Source organism: Callorhinus ursinus, unplaced genomic scaffold, assembly GCF_003265705.2.
Source record: "Callorhinus ursinus isolate GAN/ISIS: 27379988/994484 unplaced genomic scaffold, GSC_fseal_2.0 scaffold87, whole genome shotgun sequence".
NCBI classification, from domain to species: domain Eukaryota; kingdom Metazoa; phylum Chordata; class Mammalia; order Carnivora; family Otariidae; genus Callorhinus; species Callorhinus ursinus.
In genome coordinates, this window is record NW_027397149.1 from 16,843 (window position 1) to 36,813 (window position 19,971).

Sequence of the window (19,971 nt, forward strand, 5' to 3'; positions counted from 1 at the left end):
CCTACACTCTGCCTACTTGTGCTCTCTCTCTCTGTGTCAAATGAATAAATAAAATCTTTTTAAAAACAGAACCATAACCTCTATTAAATGTATGATATAATGATAATATCACAATTATTATTATAGCTAGCCCACAATAAACACTCAATACTTGATTAGTAAGTGTTAGCAGTATCATCTACCAATAGAAAGGGTAGTGATAAAACCTGAATGTCCCAGGTGTTCAACTGCTGCAGGGGCTGAAAACCTTGCTTAGACCCATCAGAACGATGGGGAGGTCATGGTATGGTACCTGCTGATCACGGTGTAGATGGCATACTTCACCATGAGCTCCATCTGAAAGGTGCTCTTGCTGGTCCTGGGAGTGTTATTTTCACTGGAGAAAGAGGAGGAGCCTAGTTGGCAAGGACCCCAGAGGAGGAGGCTAGGGGCAAGGAGATCTAAATACCCCCAGCTCACCTGCTCACATTAGCTGTCAGAAGCAGCCGGTCTCCCAGCATGGCCTTGGGGGAGACATCAAAGGTGACCAAGAAGGTGACCTGAGGAAGAGGCAGTAATTAAGGAGGTCACCAAGAAGTGAGATAGGGTTGGGGAAGGGAGCTGGGAGTGGACAGAAGCAAGGCTGACCTGGGCACCCTCAGGGAGGATGAGGTGGTTGATGCTGCAGCGGGTGCTCTGAATACCCTGGCCCTGGGCTGGGATGCCATCACAGGTCAGGTGTGGGGAGTGTGGCTGCAGCTGGCTCTAAGCAAGGGCATGTGAAAAAAAGGCAGGTAAGCATTTGCTCACGTTCCAAAGAGACTCCATGAAGTAGTGACAGTTTCCTGGTATCTACCTTAAGATTATGTTTTTTAAAAAATCCTCAGACCTAAAAAAATAAAATAAAAATCCTTAGGCACTATCTGGTAAAACTTCATCCTAGTAGCAATGCCAGATTTATTAGAGTTTACCCCATTTTTATTTACTGTTCTTTTTAAAAAAAAAAGCACTTTATTATGGAAATTTTGAAACATACTCAAAAGTAGAGAGAGACTAGATAAGTCAACCCCCCATGTTCCCATCACTCAATTTAAATTACCAACACTTTTCTACTTTTGTTTTATTTAGCTCTTTGCCACTTTTTTTCTGAAAAATTTAAAGCACGTTCTGAATATCACATCATTTTATCCAGAAATACCTCAATGTATGCCACCAACAGATAAGGGTATTTTTGTGCATTTCTTTTTTTTTTAATTTTTTATTTAAATCCAATTTAGTTAACATATACTGTATTTTTAGTTTCAGGGATAGAATTAGGTGATTCATCAGTTGCTTATAACTAACCCAGTGCTCATTACATCAAGTGCCCTCCTTAACGCCAATCACCCAATTACCCCATCCTCACCACCAACCTCCCCTCTAGCAACCTTGTTTGTTTCCTATAGTTAAGAGCCTCTCATGGGAGGGAGACAAACCATAAGAGACTCTTAATCTCAATTTTAAGAGTTCTGTATCACAGGAATTTAAATAGTGGCAATATACATACCTCTGTAGGTTCAAGTTATATAAATTAAAATCAAATAATTGGAATGTTTTCCATATGGAAAATATACAAATGAAATAAATTGCAAAAGGACCTAATAGGAACAATATTTCATTACTTATAGATTATCATTAGGTAATTTCAGCATCTAAACAAAGACTGAATATTCAGACTTCTTTTGTTGTATTTTATATTTAAATATCTTCCTACCTATATTCCAAGTCAAGGTACTTGACTGAAATGTCTGATTTAAGGGTGTAAAAAAGATGGTGGAGGAGTAGGGTACCCTATTCCAATCGGTCCCCTGAATTGAGCTGGATATCTACAAACGTCCACGAAATCAGCCTGAGATGTAATAAGATGTATCTGGATCTCTACAAACAGAATATCACAGGTGGTTGGTTTCGAGGTATGAAGCAGGAAGCCATGATTCCACAGGCAGATATCAGAAGATAAACAGAAGGGGGAGGGAGCCATGGGGATCCTACACCACCAGTGAGTGATAGCCTCCTGCACTGGGGACAGGGCACAAACTCATAGAGGGGTAGTGGTGGGGAAAGGAATTTATGGCAGCCCCCCAGACTGAAACAGAGCAGCAGAGCCACACATGCAAACTGGGGGCGGCTGGTGGTTTTAGAAGCACAAAGGGCAGAGACATGCCCCCATGCCCCAACTGGAGGCAAGGACTGGGAGCCCTGCTGAGGGGCCACACCCCAGAACACTGCAGTTTATAGCAGCACACACAGAAATGGAGATAGTGTGTGGCCTGGAGAGCTCACTGAAGAACAGACTGAGATCTCTCTGTTCTGAGGCACAGGGTTGGACACAGTCTCTTCTGCTCTGACTCTCAGAAGAGATGCAGAAAGCCACCAGGGAAAGCCGCCAGAGAACAAAAGCTCCAAAAAACGGTTCTCACCAGGTCCATACTGCGCCCCACCCCACCCCTGCTAAAGGAGGCAGGGCAACTCTGCCCAAATAGGATTGCCTGAGTAACAGCATGGCAGGCCCCACCCTCAGAAGACAGGCTGTGAGAACAAGACGCTGACATCCCTAAGGTCCCTATAAAACAGGTGCATCTTGCTTCAGTTGTGGTCAATAATTTAGACTGTATACATTCCCTCAACCACCCCTTAACAGAATGACTAGGAGGAGGAACCCCAAAAATAGGAAAGACTCAGAGACTGTGACTTCTGCCACAGATTTACAAATGGATACAGATATAACCAAGATGTTGGAAATGGACTTCAGAGTAACAATTACGAAGATGATAGCAAGAATGGAGAAATCAATTAATGGCAACATAGAGTCTCTAAGGGCAGAAATGAAGGCTGAACTGGCAGAATTTAAACGCTATCAATGACAGCTAGGGTAAGGGAGGCAAAAGAACGAATTAGTGATCTAGAAGACCAATTGATAGAAAAGAAGGAAAAAGACAAGGCCAGGAAGAAACAACTCAAAATCCATGAAAACAGAATAAGAGAAATAAGTGACACCATGAAACGTTCCAATGTCAGAATTATTGGGATCCCTGAGGGGGTGGAGAGAGACAGAGGACTAGAAGATATATTTGAGCAAATCGTAGCTGAAAACGTCCTTAATCTGGGGAATGAAACAAGCATTCATGTCGGAGAGGCAGAGAGGACCCCTTGCAAGATCAAGGAAAACAGGCCAATGCCCAGGCATGTAATACTAAAACTCACAAATCCTAGAACCAAGGAAACCATCTTAACGGCAGTTATGGGGAAGAGATTCCTTACATACAGAGGGAAGAACATCAGAATAACGTCAGACCTATCCACAGAGACCTGGCAAGACAGAAAGGCCTGGCAAGACATATTCAGGGTACTAAACCAGAAGAACATGCAGTCAAGAATATTTTGTCTGGCAAGGCTGTCATTTAGAATGGATGGAGAGATGCAGAGCTTCCAAGACCGGCAGGAACTGAAAGAATATGTGACCACTAAGCCAGCCCTGCAAGAAATATTAAGGGGGGGTCCTATAAAAGGAGAAAGACCCCGAGAGTGATATACAAGAGAAATTTACAGGGACAATCTAAAAAAAACAACGTCTTCACAGGCAACATGATGACAATTAATTCAATGCTTTCAATAATCACTCTCAACGTGAACGGCATAAATGCTCCCATAAAACAGCACAGGGTTGCAGATTGGATAAAAAGACAGAACCCATCCATATGCTGTCTACAAGAGACTCATTTTGAACCTAAAGATACATCCAGACTGAAAGTGAAGGGATGGAGATCCATCTTCCACAACAGCGGACCTCAGAAGAAAGCTGAGGTAGCAATTCTTATATCAGACAAATTAGATGTTAAGCTAAAGACTGTAGTTAGAGACACAGAAGGACACTATATCATTCTTAAAGGGTCTATCCAACAAGAAGATCTAACAATTGTAAATATCTATGCCCCCAACATAGGAGCAGCCATCTACATAAGCTAACTGTTAACCAAAATAAAGAGTCACATTGGTAACAATACGTTAATTGTAGGAGACCTCAATACTCCACTCTCAGCAACGGACAGATCATCTAAGCAGAAAATCCACAAAGAAACAAGAGCTTTGAATGATACACTGGACCAGTTGGACCTCATAGATATATACAGAACATTCCACCCTAAAACAATAGAATACTCATTCTTCTCAAGCACACATGGAACTTTCTCCAGAATAGACCAATACTGGGTCACAAATCAGGTCTCAACCGATACCAAAAGATTGAGATTATTCCCTGCATATTCTCAGACCATAATGCTTTAAAACTGGAACTCAATCACAAGAAAAAATTTGGCAGAAATTCAAACAGTTGGAAGCTAAGGACCACTCAGCTCAAGAATGTTTGGGTCAACCAAGAAATCAAAGAACTTAAACAATTCATGGAAATCAATGAGAACGAAAACACATTTTCCAAAACCTATGGGATACTGCAAAGGCGGTCCTAAGGGGGAAATATAGCCATCCAAGCCTCACTCAAAAAAATAGAAAAATCCCAAATTCACCAACTAACTCTACACCTTAGAAAACTAGAGAAAAAGCAACAAACAATGCCTAAGCCATGCATTAGAAGAGAAATAATTAAGATTAGAGCAGAGATCAATGAATTAGAAACCAGAAACACAGTAGATCAGATCAAAGAAACTAGAAGTTGGTTCTTTGAAAGAATCAATAAGATCGAATAACCACCGGCCAGACTTACCCAAAAGAAAGAGAAAGGACCCAAATTAATAACATTATGAATGAAAGGGGAGAGATCACGACTAACACCAAGGAAATAGAAACAGTTATTAGAAATTATTATCAACAACTATATGCCAATAAACTGAGCAATCTGGATGAAATGGATGCCTTCCTGAAAACCCATAAGCTGCCAAGATTGAAACAGGAAGAAATTGACAACCTGAACAGGCCAATGACCAGTAATGAGATTGAAGCAGTGATCCAAAACCTCCCAAAAAACAAGAGTCCAGGGTCTGATGGATTCCCTGGGGAAGTCTACCAAATATTCAAAGCAGAAATAATACCTATTCTACTGAAGCTGTTTCAGAAAATAGGAACAGAAGGAAAGCTTCCAAACTCATTCTATGAGGCCAGCATTACCTTAATCCCCAAACCAGGCAAAGACCCCATCAAAAAGGAGAATTTCAGACCAATATCCCTGATGAGTATGGATTCCAAACTCCTCAACAAAATCCTAGCTAATAGGATCCAATAATACATTAAAAGGATCATCCACCACGACCAAGTGGGATCTATCCCTGGGATGCAAGGGTGGTTCAACATTCACAAATCAATCAATGTGATAGAACACATTAATAAGAGGAGAGAGAAGAACCATATGGTCCTCTCAATTGATGCAGAAAAAGCATTTGACAAAATACAGCATCCTTTCCTGATTAAAACTCTTCAGAGTATAGGGATAGAGGGAACATTCCTCTATCATAAAATCCATCTATGAAAAACCCACAGCGAATATCCTCCTCAATGGGGAATATCTGAGAGCCTTTCCTTTAAGATCAGGAACACGTCAAGGATGCTCACTCTCGCCACTGTTGTTCAATATAGTACTAGAAGTCCTAGCAACAGCAATCAGACAACAAAAAGAAATAAAACATATTCAAATTGGCAAAGAAGAAGTCAAACTCTCTCTTTTCGCAGACAGCATGATACTTTATGTGGAAAACCCAAAAGACTCTACCCCCAAATTACTAGAACTCATACAGCAATTCAGTAATGTGGCAAGGATACAAAATCAATGCACAGAAATCAGTTGCTTTCTTATACACTAACAACGCAACTGTAGAAAGAAAAATTAGAGAAACGATTCCATTTACAAAAGCACCAAAAACCATAAGACACCTTGGAATAAACTTAACCAAAGAGGTAAAGGATCTATACTCTAGAAACTACAGAACACTCATTAAAGAAATTGAAGAGGACACAAAAAGATGGAAAAACATTCCATGCTCATGGTTCAGAAGAAGAAACATTGTTAAAATGTCTGTGCTGCCCAGAGCAATCTATACCTTCAACGCCATCCCAATCAAAATTCCAAAGACATTTTTCAAACTGTTGGAACAAACAGGCCTAAAATTTGTATGGAATCAGAAAAGACCCCGAATCACTAAGGAAGTGTTGAAAAAGAAAAGCAAAGCTGGGGGCATCACGTTGCCCAATTTCAAGCTATATTACAAAGCAGTGATCACCAAGACAGCATGGTACTGGCAGAAAAACAGACATATAGACCACTGGAACAGAATAGAGAACCCAGATATGGACTCTCAACTCTATGGTCAAATAATCTTCGACAAAGCAGGTAAAAACAAGCAATGGAATAAAGACAGTCTCTTCAATAAATGGTGCTGGGAAAATTGGATGGCCACATGCAGAAGAATGAAACTGGACCATTCTCTAACACCATACACAAAGATAAACTCAAAATGGATGAAAGACTTCAATGTGAGGCAGGAATCCATCAAAATCCTAGAGGAGAACATAGGCAGTAACCTCTTTGACATTGGCCACAGCAACTTCTTTAAAGATACATCTCCAAAGGCTAGTGAAACAAAAGCAAAAAATGAACTTTGGGACTTCATCAAGATAAAAAGCTTCTGCACAGCAAACAAAACAGCCAACAAAACAAAGAGGCAACCCACAGAATGGGAGAAGATATTTGCAAATGACACTACAGATAAAGGGCTGGTATCCAAGATCTATAAAGAACTTCTCAAATTCAACACCCAAAACACAAATAATCAAGTCAAAAAATGGTCAGAAGACATGAAAAGACACTTCTCTGAAAAAGACATACAAATGGCTAACAGACACATGAAAAAATGCTCATCATCATTAGTCATGAGGGAAATTCAAATCAAAACCACATTGAGATATAAACTTACAACAGTTAGAATGGCAAAAATGGACAGGGAAGGAAACAAAAAATGTTGGAGAGGTTGTGCAGAAAGGGGAACACTCTTACATTGTTGGTGGGAATGCGAGTTGGTACAGCCACTTTGGAAAACAGTGTGGAGGTGCCTCAAAAAGTTAAAAATAGAGCTACCCTATGACCCAGCAATTGCACTACTGGGTATTTACCCCAAAGACACAGATGAAAAGTGAAAAGAGGCCACATGCACCCCAATGTTCATAGCAGCAATGTCTGCAATAGCCAAACTGTGGAAAGAGCCGAGATGCCCTTCAACAGATGAATGGATAAAGAAGATGTGGTCCATATATACAATGGAATATTACTCAGCCATCAGAAGGGATGAATACCCAACTTTTACATCAACACGGATGGGACTGGAGGAGATTATGCTAAGTGAAATAAGTCAAGCAGAGAAAGTCAATTATCATATGGTTTCACTTATTTGTGGAACATAAGGAATAGCATGGAGAACATTAGGAGAAGGAAGGGAAAAATGGGGGGCGGGAATCAGAAGGAGAGATGAACCATGAGAGACTATGGACTCTGAGAAACAAACAGGGTTTTAGAGGGGAGAGAGGAGGGTGGTTCTTTAGCCTGGTGATGGGTATTAAGGAGGGCATGTACTGCATGGAGCACTGGGTGTTACATGAAAACAATCGATCGTGGATCACCACATCAAAAATTAATGATGTATTGTATGGTGACTTACATAACATAATAAAATTTAAAAGAAAGAGAGAGAGAAAGTGGAAGGGATGGAGAACCATCTATGATGTTAGTGAACATCAAAAGAAAGCTGGAGTAGCCATACGTATATCAGACAAATTAGATTTGTGGGGGGTTAGTTAAATTCAATTTGGTTAACATATAGTGCATTATTAGTTTGAGGGGTAGAATTTAGTGATTCATCAGTTGCATATAACACCCAGTGCTCATTAAATCAAGTGCCCTCCTTAATACCCATCACCCAGTTACCCAATCCCTGACCAGCAACCCTCAGTTTGTTTCCTATAGTTAAGAGTCTCTTATGGTTTGCCCCCTCTCTGTTTTCATCTTATTTTATTTTTCCTTCCCTTCCCCTATGTTCATCGGTTTTGTTTCTTAATTTCCACAAATGAGTGAAATCATATGGTATTTGTCTTTCTCTAACTGACTTATTTCGCTTAGCATAATACCCTCTATTTCCACCCATGTTGTTACATATGGCAAGATTTCCCTCTTTTTGATGCCTGAGTAATATTCCAGTGTGTGTGTGTGTGTGTGTGTGTGTGTGTGTGTGTGTGTGTGTGTGGACATCTGGGTTCTTTCCATATTTTGGCTATTGTGGACATTGCTGCTATAAATATTGGGGTACAGTTCCCCTTCAGATCACTATGTTTGCATCCTTTGGATAAATACCTAGTAGTGCAGTTGCTGGGTTGTAGAAAAGTTCTATTTTTAACTTTTTCAGGAACCTCCATATTGTTTTCCTGAATGTCTACACCAGTTTGCATTCCCACCAACAGTGCAGGAGGGTTCCCCTTTCTCCATATCCTTGCCAACATTTGTTATTTCCTGAGTTATTCATTTTAGCCATTCTGACTGGTGTGAGGTGGTATCTCATTGTTTTGTATTTCCCTGATGCTGAGTAATGTTGAGGACTTTTTCATGGTTCTGTTAGCCACAGACAAACTAGATTTTAAACAAAAGATTGTAATAAGAGATGAAGAAGGACACTATATCATAATAAAAGTGCCTATCCAAACAGAAGGCCTAAGAATTATAAATATTTATGCCCCCAACTTGCTAGCAACCAAATGTATAAATCAATTAACAATAAACATAAAGAAACTCATTGCTAATAATACAATAATAGTAGGGGACTTTAACACCCCACTCACAGTAATGGACCAATCATCTAACAGAAAATCAATAAGGAAACAGTGGCTTTGAATGACACGCTGGACCAACAGTGGCTTTGAATGACACACATGGACTTAATAGATTCCATGTTATATTCAAAACATTTCATCCTAAAATAAGAGAATACACATTCTCTTTCAGTGCACATGGAACATTCTCCAGAATAGATCCCATACTGGGTCACAAGTCAGCCCTCAACAAGTACAAAAAGATTGAGATCACACTGTGCATATTTTCAAACTGCAACACTATGAAACTTGAACTCAATCACAGAAGACCAATGGATCACCTTATTTGTCCACCTGAGAGATTATATCCCCCCTTTTTTTCTTTTATTCCTATCTTTTTTTGGTTTCTGACCTCTTTGTATTTGTCTAGTGTGTATTTCACTTGGATCGTGGTTGATATTTTTGATTTTGTACTCTCGTTCATTCATTCCGTCTGGGCAAAATGACTAGAAGGAGGAATTCGTAAAAAAAGAAAGAACTAGATCTAATGTTTCTTTGCCACAGAACTAATTGATACAGATATAAGTAAAATGTCAGAACTGGAATTCAGGATAACAATTATAAAGTTAGAGCTGGGCTTGACAAAAGCATAAAAGATACAAGAGAATCTCTTAGTACAGAAATGAAATCTAATCAGGCCGAAATTTAAAAATGCCTTAAGTGAAATACAGTCTAAATTGGATGCTCTAACAGAGAGGGCAAGTGAGGCAGAAGAGAGAGTCAATGACATAGAAGACAAGTTGATGGAAAGGAAGGAAGCTGAAGAAAGGAGAGAAAAACAACTAATGACCATGAGGGGAGGTATCAAGAAATCAGTGATACTATAAAATGAAACAATATTAGAATTATTGGGGTCCCAGAGGAAGAAGAAAAAGAAAGAAGGAAAGAAGAAATATTTGAGCAAATCATAACTGATAATTTCCCTAATCTGGGGAAGGAAAAGGCATTCAAGTCCAAGAGGTAGAGAGAACCCCTCTCAAAATCAATAAAAACAGATCTACACCCAACATATAATAGTGGACCTTGCAAATTTCAGACATAAAGAGAAAATCCTGAATGCAGCTCGAGGCAAGAGCTCCTAAATCCTACAATGGTAAAAACATTAGACTGGCAGCAGACCTATCCACAGAGACTTGGCAGGCCAGAAAGTGCTGGCATGATATATTCCATATACTAAATGAGAAAAACATGCAGCCAGGAATACTTTATCCAGCATGGCTGTCATTCAGAATGGAAGGAAAGATAAAGAGCTTCCAGGACAAACATAAACTAAAAGAATTTGTGATCACTAAACCAGCCCCACAAGAAATATTAAAGGGGATCCTGTAAGTGAAGAGAGAGCCCAAAAGTAATATAGGCCAGAAAGAAACAGAGACAATCTACAGAAACAGGGACCTTACAGGTAATACAATGGCACTAAGTTCATATCTTTCAATAGTTACTCTGAAAGTAAATGGGCTAAATGCTCCAATCAAAAGACACAGGGTATCAGATTGGTTAAAGGAGCAAGACCCATTCATATACTGTCTACAAGAGACTCATTTTAGACCTAAAGACACCTCCAGATTGAAAGTGAAGGGGTGGAGAACAATTTATCACGCTAATGGACCTCAAAAGAAAGCTGAGGTAGCAATCCTTATATCGGACAAATTAGATTTTAAACCAAGGACTGTAGTAAAGGATGAAGAGGGACACTATATCATACACAAAGTGTCCATCCAACAATAAGATCTAACAATTATAAGTATTTGTGTTCCTAACTTGGGAGCAGCCAATTATATAAACCAATTAATAAAAAAATTAAAGAAATACATTGATAATAATACAATAATATTAGGGGACTTTAACACCTACTCAAAGCAGTGGACAGATCATCTAGGCAGAACATCAAGAAGGAAACAAGGGTTTTGAATAACACACTGGACCAGATGGACTCCACAGATATATAGAGGATTTCATCTGAAAGCAACAGAATACACGTTCTTCTCCAGTGCACATGAAACATTCTCCAGAATAGATCACATCCTGGGTCATAAATCAGGTCTCAACCAGTACCAAAAGACTGGGATTATTCCCTGTATATTTTCAGACCAAAATGCTTTGAAACTGGAACTCAATCACAGGAGGAAATTTGGAAGGAACTCAAACACATGGAGGCTAAAGAGCATCCCACTAAAGAATGAATGGATCAACCAGGAAATTAAAGAAGAATTAAAAAATTCATGGAAACAAATGAAAATGAAAACACAACTGTTCAAAACCTTTGGGATGCAGCAAAGGCAGTCCTAAGAGGGAATTATATAGCAATACAAGCCTTTCTCAAGAAACAAGAAAGGTCTCAAAGACACTACCTAACCTTACACCTAAAGGAGCTGAAGAAAGAACAATAAATAAAGCCTAAACCAAGCAGGAAAAGAGAAATAATAAAGATTAGAGCAAAAATCAATGAAGTAGAAACGAAAAGAACATGAGAACAGATCAATGAAACTAGGATCTGGTTCTTTGAAAGAATTAATAAGATCAATAAACCCCTAGCCAGACGTATGAAAAAGAAAAGAGAAAGGACCCAAATGAATAAAATCTTGAATGAAAAGGGAGAGATCACGACTAACACCAAGGAAATACAAACAATTTTAAGAACATATTATGAGCAACTATATGCCAGCAAATTAGGCAATCTGGAAGAAACGGATAAATTCCTAGAAATTTATGAACTGCCAAAACTGAAACAGGAAAAAATAGAAAACTTGAACAGACCCATAACCAGCAAGGAAATTGAAGCAGTAATCAAAAATCTCCCAACAAACAAAGCCCAGGGCCAGATGGTTTCCCAGGGGATTTCTACCAAACATTTAAAGAAGAACTAATACCTACTCTTTTGAAGCTGTTTCAAAAAATAGAAATGGAAGGAAAACGTCCAAACTCATTCTATGAGGCCAGCATTATCTTGATCCCAAAACCAGACAAAGACCCCACCCAAAAGGACAATTACAGACCAATGTCTCTGATGAACATGGATGTCAAAATTCTCACAAGATCCTAGCCAATAGGATCCAACAGTACATTAAAAGGATTATTCACCATGACCAGTGGGATTTATTCCTGGGCTGCAAGGTTGGTTCAACATCCACAAATCAATCAGTGTGATACATCACATTAATAAAAGAAAAGACAAAAACCATATGATCTTTTCAATTGATGCAGAAAAGGCATTTGGCAAAATACAGCATCCTTTCTTGATTAAAACTCTCCACATTGTAGGGATAGCGGGAACATACCTCAATATCATAAAAGCCATTCTACAAAAATCCCACAGCGAATATCATTCTCAATGGGGAAAAACAGAGCTTTTCCCCTAAGGTCAGGAACACGACAAGGATACCCATTCTCACCACTGTTGTTCAACATAGTACTAGACAGCAATTGGACAAAAAAAGGCATTCAAATTAGCAAAGAAGTCAAACTCTCACTCTTCACAGATGACACGATACTCTATGTGGAAAACCAAAAATACTCCACCCCAAAACTACTAAAATTCATACAGGAATTGAGCAACGTGGCAGGATATAAAATCAATGCACAGAAATCCATTGCATTTGTATACACTAACAATGAGAAAGAGGAAAGAGAAATTAAGAAATTGATCCCATTTACAATTGCACCACAAACTATAAGATACCTAGGAATAAATCTAAACAAAGAGGTAAGGGATCTGTACTCTAAAAACTACAGAACACTTATGAAAGAAATTGAGGAAGACACAAAGAAATGGAAAAGTATTCCATGCTCATGGATTGGAAGAATAAATATTGTGAAAATGTATATGCTGCCCAGAGCATTCTACACATTCAATGCAACCCCTATCAAAATACCATTGACATTTTTCACAGAGCTGGAAAAAACAATCCTAAAATTTGTATGGAGCCAGAAAAGACCCCAAATAGCCAAAGGAATGTTGAAAAAGAAAACTAAAGCTGGTGGCATCATAATGCAAGACTTCAAGCTGTATTACTGGGCGCCTGGGTGGCTCAGTCATTAAAGCGTCTGCCTTCGGCTCAGGTCATGATCCCGGGGTCCTGGGATCGAGCCCCACATTTGGTTCCCTGCTCCAAGGGAAGCCTGCTTCTCCCTCTCCCACTCCCCCTGCTTGTATTTCCTCTCTTGTGTCTCTCTCTGTCAAATAAATAAATAAAATATTTTTAAAAATTAAAAAAAAAAGATTTCAAGCTGTATTACAAAGCTGTAATCATCAAGACAGTATGATAGTGGCACAAAAACAGACACATAGATCAAAGGAATAGAATAGAGAACCCAGAAATGGACCCTCAACTCTATGGTCAACTAATCTTTGACAAAGCAGGAAAGAATGTCCAATGGAAAAAAGACAGTCTCTTCAACAAATGGTGTTGGGAAAATTGGACGGCCACATGCAGAAGAATGAAACTGGACCATTTCCTTACACCACACACAAAAATAGACTCCAAATGGTTGAAAGACCTAAATGTGAGACAGGAGTCCATCAAAATCCTAAAGGAGAACACAGGCAGCAACCTCTTCGACCTCAGCCGCAGCAACTTTTTCCTAGAAACATCGTCAAAGGCAAGGGAAGCAAGGGCAAAAATGAACTATTGGGACTTCATCATGATAAAAAGTTTTTGCACAGTAAAAGAAATAGTCAACAAAACCAAAAGACAACCAACAGAATGGGAGAAGATATTTGCAAATGACATATCAGATAAAGGGCTAGTATCCAAAATCTATAAAGAATTTCTCAAACTCAACACCCAAGGAACAAATAATCCAATCAAGAAATGGGCAGAAGATATGAACAGATATTTCTGCAAAGAAGACATCCAAATGGCCAACAGACACATGAAAAAGTGCTCAAATCACATGGCATCAGGGAAATACAAATCAAAACCACAATGAGATATCACCTTACACCAGTCAGAATGGCTAAAATTAACAAGACAGGAAACAACAAGTGTTGGTGGGGATGTGGAGAAAGGGGAATCCTTTTACACTGTTGGTGGGGTTGCAAGATGGTACAGCCACTCTGGAAAACAGTATGGAGGTTCTTCAAGAAGTTAAAAATAGATCTACTCTATGACCCAGCAATTGTGCTGCTAGGTATTTACCACAAAGGTACAAATGTACTGATTTGAGGGGTACCTGAACCCCAGTGTTCATAGCAGCAATGTTCACAATAGCCAAACTGTGGAAAGAGCCAAGATGTCCTTCAACAGATGAATGGATAAAGATGTGGTATATATATATATATATATACACTGGAATATTACTTAGCCATCAGAAAGGATGAATACTTACCATTTACATCGACATGGATGGAACTGGAGGGTATTATGTTGAACAAAAACAGTCAATCAGAGAAAGACAATTATCATATGGTTCCACTCATATGTGGAATATAAGAAACAGCACAGAGAATCATAGGAGAAGCGAGGGAAAACTGAATGGGAAGTCATCAGAGAGGGAGAAAAACCATAAGAGACTCTTAACTATAGAAAACAAATGGAGGGTTGCTGCAGGGGAGGTGGGTAGGTAATGGGGTAACTGGGTGATGGGCATTAAGGAGGGCACTTGGTGTAATGAGTACTGGGTGTTAAATGCAACTGATGAATCACTGGATTCTAGTCCTGAAATTAATAATATAGTATATGTTAACTAAATTGAATTTTAATTTAAAAAAAAAAAAAAGGATTCTCTATTCTGTTCCATTGATCTATGTGTCTGTTTTTGTGCCAGTACCATACTGTCTTGATGATGACAGCTTTGTAATAGAGCTGGAAGTCCGGGAAAATAAGTCAATCAGAGAAAGACATGTATCATATGACCTCACTGATATGAGGAATTCTTAATCTCAGGAAACAAACTGAGGGTTGCTGGAGGGGTGGGAGGTGGGAGGGATGGGGTGGCTGGGTGATAGACATTGGGGAGGGTATGTGCTATGGTGAGCGCTGTGAATTGTGCAATACTGTTGAATCACAGATCTGTACCTCTGAAACAAATAATGCAATATATGTGAAGAAAAAAAAAAGAAGATAGCAGGAGGGGAAGAATGAAGGGGGGAAATCGGAGGGGGAGATGAACCATGAGAGATGATGGACTCTGAAAAACAAACTGAGGGTTCTAGAGGGGAGGGGGGTGGGGGGATGGGTTAGCCTGGTGATGGGTATTAAAGAGGGCACATTCTGCGTGGAGCACTGGGTATTATGCACAAACAATGAATCATGGAACACTACATCAAAAACTAATGATGTAATGTATGGTGATTAACATAACAATAAAAAATTTAAAGAGAAAAAATAAATAAAAAATTTTAAAAAAGGAAAAATAATCTCAAATACACAACCTAACCTTACAAGTAAAGGAGCTAGAAAAGGAACAGTAAATATTAAAGATTGGAGCAGAAATAAATGATATAGAAACAACAAAAAGAAAAACAGTAGAACAGATCGATGAAACTAAAAGCTAGTTCTTTGAAGAATAAAATACCTAGCCAGACTTATCAAAAAGAAAAGAGAAAAGACCCAAATCTATAAAATCACAAATGAAAGAGGAGAGATCACAACCAACACCATAGAGATACAAACGATTGTAAGAGAATACTATGAACAATTATATGCCAACAAACAGGGCACTCTGGAAAAATGGGCAAATTCCTAGAAACTTACAAACTACCAAAACTGAAACAGGAAGAAATAGAAAATTTGAACAGACCCATAACCAGCAAAGAAATTGCATAAGTAATCGGGCAATGTGATGCCCCCAACTTTGCTTTTCTTTTTCAACATTTCCTTGGCGATTTGGGGTCTTTTCTGATTCCATACAAATTTGAGGATTGTTTGTTCCAGCACTTTGAAAAATGTCATTGGAATTTTTATCAGGATGGTATAGATTGCTCTGGATAGCATAGACATTTAACAATGTTTATTCTTCTGATCCATGAACATGGAATGTTTTTCCATCTTTTTGTGTCCTCTTCAATTTGTTTCATGGGTGTTCTGTTCCTAGACTATAGATCCTTTACCTCTTTGGTTAGGTTTATTCCGAGGTATCTTATGGGTTTTGGTGCTATTGTAAATGGAATCATTTCTCTAATTTCTCTTTCTACAGTTGCATTGTTAGTGTATAAGAAAGCAACTGATTTCTGTGCATTGATTTTGTATCCTGCCACATTATTGATTTGCTGTATGAGTTCTAGTAATTTGGGGGTGGAGTCTTTTGGGTTTTCCACATAAAGTATCATGTCATCTGTGAAAAGAGAGAGTTTGACTTCTTCTTTGCCAATTTGAATACGTTTTATTTCTTTTTGTTGTCTGATTGCTGTTCCTAGGAATTTTAGTACTATGTTGAACAATAGTAGCAAGAGTGAGCATCCTTGACATGTTCCTGATCTTAAAGGAAAGGCTCTCAGATTTTCCCCTTTGAGGATGATATTCGCTGTGGGTTTTTCATAAATGGATTTGATGAACTTGAGGAATGTTCCCTCTATCCCTATACTCTGAAAAGTTTTAATCAGGAAAGGATGCTGTATTTTGTCAAATGCTTTTTCTGCATCAATTGAGAGGATCATATGGTTCTTCTCTCCTCTTATTAATGTGTTCTATCACATTGATTGATTTGCAAATGTTGAACCACCCTTGCATCCCAGGGATAAATCCCACTTGGTCATTGGGGATGATCCTTTTAATGTATTGTTGGATCCTATTAGCTAGGAATTTGTTGAGGATTTTGGAATCCATATTCATGGAATCATGGATCACCACATCAAAAACTAATGATGTGTTGTATGGTGATTAACATAACATAATAAAATAAAATTTAAAAAAAAGAAATTGAATTAGTAATCAGAAATCTCCCAACAAACAAGAGTCCTGGGCCAGATGGATTCCCAGGGGAATTCTACCAGACATTTAAAGAAGAGTTAATACCTATTCTCCTCTAACTGATCCAAAAAGTAGAAAAGGAAGGAAAACTCCCAAACTCATTCTACAAAGCCAGCATTACCTTGATTCCAAAACCAGACAAAGATCCCACTAAAAATGAGAATTACAGGTCAATATCCCTAATGAACATGGATGCAAAATTCTCAATTAAATACTAGCAAATAAAATTCAGTAGTCCATTAAAAGAATTATTCCTCACAATCAAGTGGGTTTTATTCCTGGGCTGCAGGGTTGGTTCAATATTTGCAAATCAATTAATGTGATACAGTACATTAATAAAAGAAAGGCTAAGAAACTTATGATCCTCTCAATAGATGCAGAAAAATCATTTGACAAAATTCAGCATCCATTTATTTTCAGCATCCATTCCTGATTTAAAAAAAACTTCAACAAAGTAGAGATACATGGAACATACCTCAACATCATAAAGGCCATATACAAAAGACCCACAGCTAATATCAATCTCTGTGGGTAAAAACTGAGATCCTTTCCCCTATGGTCAGGAACAAGGTAAGACACTCTCACCATGACTATTTGTTTCTGGTTTTGTTTTTTTTTTTTTTTTACATCCTCTCCAATGGAATTTTTTTAATATTTTATTTAAATGCAATTAGCCAATATATAGTGTGTCATTAGTTTCTGGTGTAGTGTTCAATGATTCTTTAGTTGCTCATCACATCACGTGCCCTCCTTAATGCCATACCACCCTGAATGCACCCAATCTCATCTCACCATGACTATTTAACATAGTACTGGAAGTCTTCGCCTCAGCAATCAATAACAAAAAGAAATAAAAGGCCTCTACACTGGCAGGGAAGAAGTCAAACTTTCACTACTTGCAGATGACATGATACCATGTAGAAAATCTGAAGGAGGGGCGCCTGGGTGGCTCATTCATTAAGCGGTTCAGGTCATGATCCCAGGGTCCTGGGATCGAGCCCCACATCAGGCTCCCTGCTCAGTGGAAAGCCTGCTTCTCCCTCTCCCACTCCCCCTGCTTGTGTTCCTGCTCTCACTATCTCTCTCTCTGTCAAATAAATAAATAAAATCTTAAAAAAAAAAAAAAAGAAAACCCAAAAGACTCCACCAAAAAATTGCTAGAAGTAACACATGAATTCTACAAAGTTGAAGAATATAAAATCAATGTGCAGAAATCTGTTGCATTTCTTTTTTTTTAAGATTTTATTTATTCACTTGAGACACAGAGATACAGAGAGGGAGAGAGAGAGCATGAGCAGGGAGAGAGGCAGAGGCAGAGGGAGAAGCAGGTTCCCCGCTGAGCCAGGAGCCTGATGTGGGGCTCGATCCCAGGACCCTGGGATCATGACCTGAGCCGAAGGCAGACGCTAAACCATCTGAGCCACACAGGTGCCCCTCTGTTGCATTTCTATACACTAATAATGAAGCAGCAGAAAGAGAAATGAAGGAATTGGTCCCATTTGCAATTGCACCCAAAACAATAAGATACTTAGGAATAAACCTAACTAAAGAGGTAAAAGATCTATACTCCGAAAACTATAGAACACTTATGAAAGAAATTGAGGAAGACACAAAGAAATGGAAAAGTATTCTACGCCTATGGATTGGAAGGACAAACATTGTTAAAATTTCTATACACCCAAAGCAATCTACACACTTAATGCAATCCTATCAAAATACCACCAGCATTCTTCACAGAGCTAGAGCAAACAATCCTAAAATCTGTATGGAACCAGGAAAGACCCTGAATAGCCAAAGCAATCCTGAAAAAGAAAAACAAAACTGGAGGCATCACGATTCCTGATTTCAAGCTATAATACAAAGTTGTAGTGATCAAGACATTATGGTACTGGCACAAAAACAGACACATAGATCACTGGAAAAGAATAGAGAACCAAGAAATGGACCCACAACTGTAAGGTTAATTAATCTTCAACAAAACAGGGAAGAATATCTAATGGAAAAACGACAGTGTCTTCAATAAATGGTCCTGGGAAAAGTGGACAGCAACATGCAGAAGAATGAAACAGCACCACTTTCTTACACCATACACAACAATAAACTCAAAATGGATGAAAGACCTAAATGTGAGACAAGAAACCATCAAAATCCTAGAGAAGAACCCAGGCAGCAACCTCTTTGACCTCAGCCGTAACAACTTCTTACTAGACATATCGCCAGAGGCAAGGGAATCAAAAGCAAAAATGAGCTATTGGGACTTCATCAAGATAAAAAGTTTCAGCACAGCAAAGGAAACAATCAACAAAACTAAAAGGCAGCCTATGGAATAGAAAATATTTACAAATGACATATCTGATAAAGGGTTAGTATCCAAAATCTATAAAGAACTTATAAACTCAATACCCAAAAAATAAATAATCCAATCAAGAAATGGGCAGAAGACATGAATAGACAGTTTTCCAAAGAAGACAGTTGGCTAACAGACACACTACATCAAAAACTAATGATGTACTATATGCTGGCTAACTGAACATTAAAAAAAAAAGAAAGAAAGAAAATATGCTCAACATCACTCAGCATCAGGGAAATACAAATCAAAACTATGATGATGTACTGTTCAACAATTCATTAGTTGTGTATAACACCCAGTGTTCATCACAACATATACCCTCCTTAATACCCATCACTCGGCTACCCCATTCCCCACCCCCCTCCCTTCTGTAATCCTCAGTTTGTTTCCCAGAGTCCAGAGTCTCTCATGGTTTGTCTCCCTCTCTGATTTCTACATGCTGGCTAACTGAACATAATCAAAAAAACAAAAACAAAAAAAACCGTGATGAGATACCACCTCACACCTGTCAGAATGGCTAAAATTAACAACACAAGAAACAATAGGTGTTGGCAAGGATGCAGAGAAAGGAGAACCCTCTTGCACTGTTGATGGGAATGCAAACTGGTGCAGCCACTCTGGAAAACAGTATGGAGGTTCCTCAAAAAATGAAAAATAGAAATACCCTATGATCCAGCAATTGCACTACTAGGTCTTTACCTAAATGATACAAATGATACAAAAATACAGATTCAAAGGAGGGCACTTACTGCATGGAGCACTGGGTGTTATACAAAAACAATGAATCATGGATCACATCAAAAACAAATGATGTATTGTATGGTGACTAACATA

At 38.6% G+C, this 19,971-nt stretch overlaps 1 protein-coding gene across 5 annotated transcripts in view; it reads right to left on the reverse strand.

Annotated features, from left to right (window-relative positions):
• The window catches only part of LOC112810535 (integrin alpha-X-like), a 51,833-nt gene that overhangs the window by 4,664 nt on the left and 27,198 nt on the right, over positions 1 to 19,971 (reverse strand). For all 5 annotated transcript variants that reach the window (XR_012376815.1, XR_003204853.2, XM_025854215.2 and 2 more), the window contains 3 exons: positions 628 to 744; positions 460 to 539; positions 293 to 376 (listed from right to left, as the gene is read on the reverse strand). Coding sequence is in view for 3 of the 5 variants with exons in the window: in XM_025854215.2 (XP_025710000.2) it covers positions 293 to 376; positions 460 to 539; positions 628 to 744 (281 nt within the window). In the remaining 2 variants the exon portion in view is untranslated. The remainder of the gene's footprint in view (positions 1 to 292; positions 377 to 459; positions 540 to 627; positions 745 to 19,971) is intronic.